Source organism: Ipomoea triloba, chromosome 4 (genome assembly GCF_003576645.1).
Source record: "Ipomoea triloba cultivar NCNSP0323 chromosome 4, ASM357664v1".
NCBI classification, from domain to species: Eukaryota; Viridiplantae; Streptophyta; class Magnoliopsida; order Solanales; family Convolvulaceae; genus Ipomoea; species Ipomoea triloba.
In genome coordinates this window covers 35,717,074-35,719,539 of record NC_044919.1, presented here as the reverse complement: position 1 = coordinate 35,719,539, position 2,466 = coordinate 35,717,074, and the positions used below count along the sequence as shown (strand labels likewise).

The window sequence follows — 2,466 nt, the reverse complement described above, 5'->3', positions numbered from 1 at the left end:
AGAAGGACCGAAAGGTTCAAAAGGTCAGAGGGGTTTGTCAACAAAACAAAAGGTTCATCGTTAATAATTGGTTATTATATATATAGATGGGCGACCCGACGCTAATCTAATCCACAAGTCAACAAAGATCCCAAGCAAAGCCGAAATTAAACATTATTATATTTTCCACCATATCAATCTCTCACAGCAAATTCAGCAATGAGAGTTGTTGATGCATCATCGTTCATTGACCCCTCTGCTGAAAATTTGCAATCTCCGGGACTGGCGCCACCATATGCTGCCTCTCCCTCTCCCTCTCCCTCTCCCACGAGGTGGTTGTTCAACCATGGCGGTCTCACCTGGAACCCTGGTACGGAGATGGGAACCGCCGAGGATGCTGCTGCGGCGGCGTTGACGGAGTCGGAAATGAGTGAAAAAGGTGAGACTAGTGTTGTCCATCATCTACAAAGAGATTCTGATAATCACTCTGTTAATACAGAGAGCGATTTCCTGTTTGATATGGCGGGAGGAATGATAATGAGCCCCCCAAGGCCAGGGATGAACTTTTCTGGTGAAGAAGCGTTGTTTCTAAGCCCCAATTTCCACGCCGACATGGGGATGGGGGGAGGAATGATGATAAGCATGAGCCCCCCAAGGATGAACTACTTTTCCCCGCCGTCCGGTGATTCCATCGGAAATTCCGATCCATTTTCATTGTGCAATTTTGCAGATCATAGTGAGGCTCAAGAGTTAGAAAATAGGAAGGGAATTATGATGTTGCAGCAGCCGTGCATACAAGAAGTTGATGCTGTCTTGGGACAGAAGAATCAAACCCTTGGAATTTGGGCAGCAGCAAGCAGGGGAGGGACGGTGCGACAGAGCTGCTTGGAAATTGGGGATGATTACTCTGTTAATAATGTAGATGGGTGGTTCCATAACCATATGCCCACCCAATTGGCCTCCCATGATTCCCTTCCCCTAAGAGGAAGTTTTTACCCATATAGATTTTTGGATGAGGGAGCGTATAGTGCGGAGTTGCACAATAGGGAAACAATAACCAAGTTTAAAGTTTCATGGATTGATGTGGATTCTCAACTTTTCTCCCACAAGGAGTTTTGGTTCAATATTGCTGTACAGGCAATGGAAAAAGGATTGCCTGTGGAACATACAGATGTTAATCTTTCCTTTAAATTGAAGTATACTACCTTCAGTATAATAGAAGTTGAAGTAGGGATTCCACAAAACTCAGTCACTCATCCACCAAGAAGTGCTCAATTTGGTGTGCGCTGTAGCGCCGTGTATGAATTTCTGGAAAAGGAGTTTGGGGATACTTCCAACAGTATGCAACCAATTATGACACGCTTCAACATGGCGCCCCAAGAACTTCAGAATGCGGATAGTTTGAAAAGGCAGTTGCAAGACAACCTTGAGAGGCTTGTTGCAGAGTTAGAAAAGTGTGACTGGAAACTGAACCCAATATGTGAAGACCATATTCCCAAATCCAGTGCAACAAATGAAGAAAGAAGTAATTCTGTTGAGTTAGATAATAGCATTGATGATGCCAAAGGCGGAAACAGTAGTTCAGACAAAACCCACACTATCAGCAGGTGGGAGAAAGATCATGGAATTACCCGCCAGGTTCTTCAACGACTGTTTGGCAAGAGTCGCGATGATGCTGCTGAAACTCTTAAAGGTGAGCTAACACTACAATTTTATCATATATTTGATGTGGCAGTATTCAATATTTTCTTAGCATATATATAGACTGGTGGTTATTATTTGAATATATATATATATATATATATATATATATATATATATACTTTCTCTTCTTTAATCTCCCATCATATTATATTGTGCAGTTAGCACATCTACATTTAAGCGAGCATGTCGGGACTTTGGCATCAATAGATGGCCAAATCACAAGGGGAAAAGGCCCAATTGCTCTCTCAACCTAAAACAAGATGTACAAGCCTTTAAGAAGCATAAAGGAATTCAACCATGTCCTGCTTTGCCTCCTCTACAAGCCACAAATACAAGCCAATGTAACAGCACAATGTCTGTCAAGGTAACCTATAAAAATGATACCATAAGGTTTCCACTCTCATCCTCCTCAACTATCAAATATTTGGAGGAGCATTTGGAAACAAAGCTGAAAATATCACTAGAAAATTTTTCTATCAAGTATCAAGATGAGGAAGACGAGTGGATTACCCTGACCTGTGATTCAGAATTGATGCACGGTATGGAAGCGTTGAGATCATGTGGCAAGACGGTAATCAGAATGATGGTCACCCCAAAATTTGACTGATCTGTGGATGCACGACTTTTTTTTTTTTCTTCATTCTGGTGTTGGAACCATTCTAGGTTTGTTTAGTAACTGGTTTTATGTATTTTCTTCCCTTTGTACTCTTTTGTAATGTGATATGTACAATATAGCATACTCTTCTCACTGATTATTTATTTTACTAGACTACTTTGCACTTA

The 2,466-nt window shown here is 41.5% G+C and overlaps 1 protein-coding gene across 1 annotated transcript; it reads left to right on the top strand.

The window, feature by feature from the left end:
- The first annotated feature begins 99 nt into the window (after positions 1-99).
- LOC116017015 lies at positions 100-2,466 on the top strand. The gene is made up of 2 exons (XM_031257518.1): positions 100-1,672; positions 1,842-2,466. Exons 1-2 carry the CDS (start codon positions 199-201, stop codon positions 2,288-2,290), a joined length of 1,923 nt encoding a protein of 640 aa, XP_031113378.1. The 5' UTR covers positions 100-198; the 3' UTR covers positions 2,291-2,466.

Coding starts and splice junctions, on each gene's coding strand:
- LOC116017015 (XM_031257518.1), top strand. CDS start 199: ATGAGAGTTGTTGATGCATCATCGTTCATTGACCCCTCTGCTGAAAAT. Junction 1,673..1,841: donor TGCTGCTGAAACTCTTAAAG/GTGAGCTAACAC, acceptor TATATTGTGCAG/TTAGCACATCTACATTTAAG.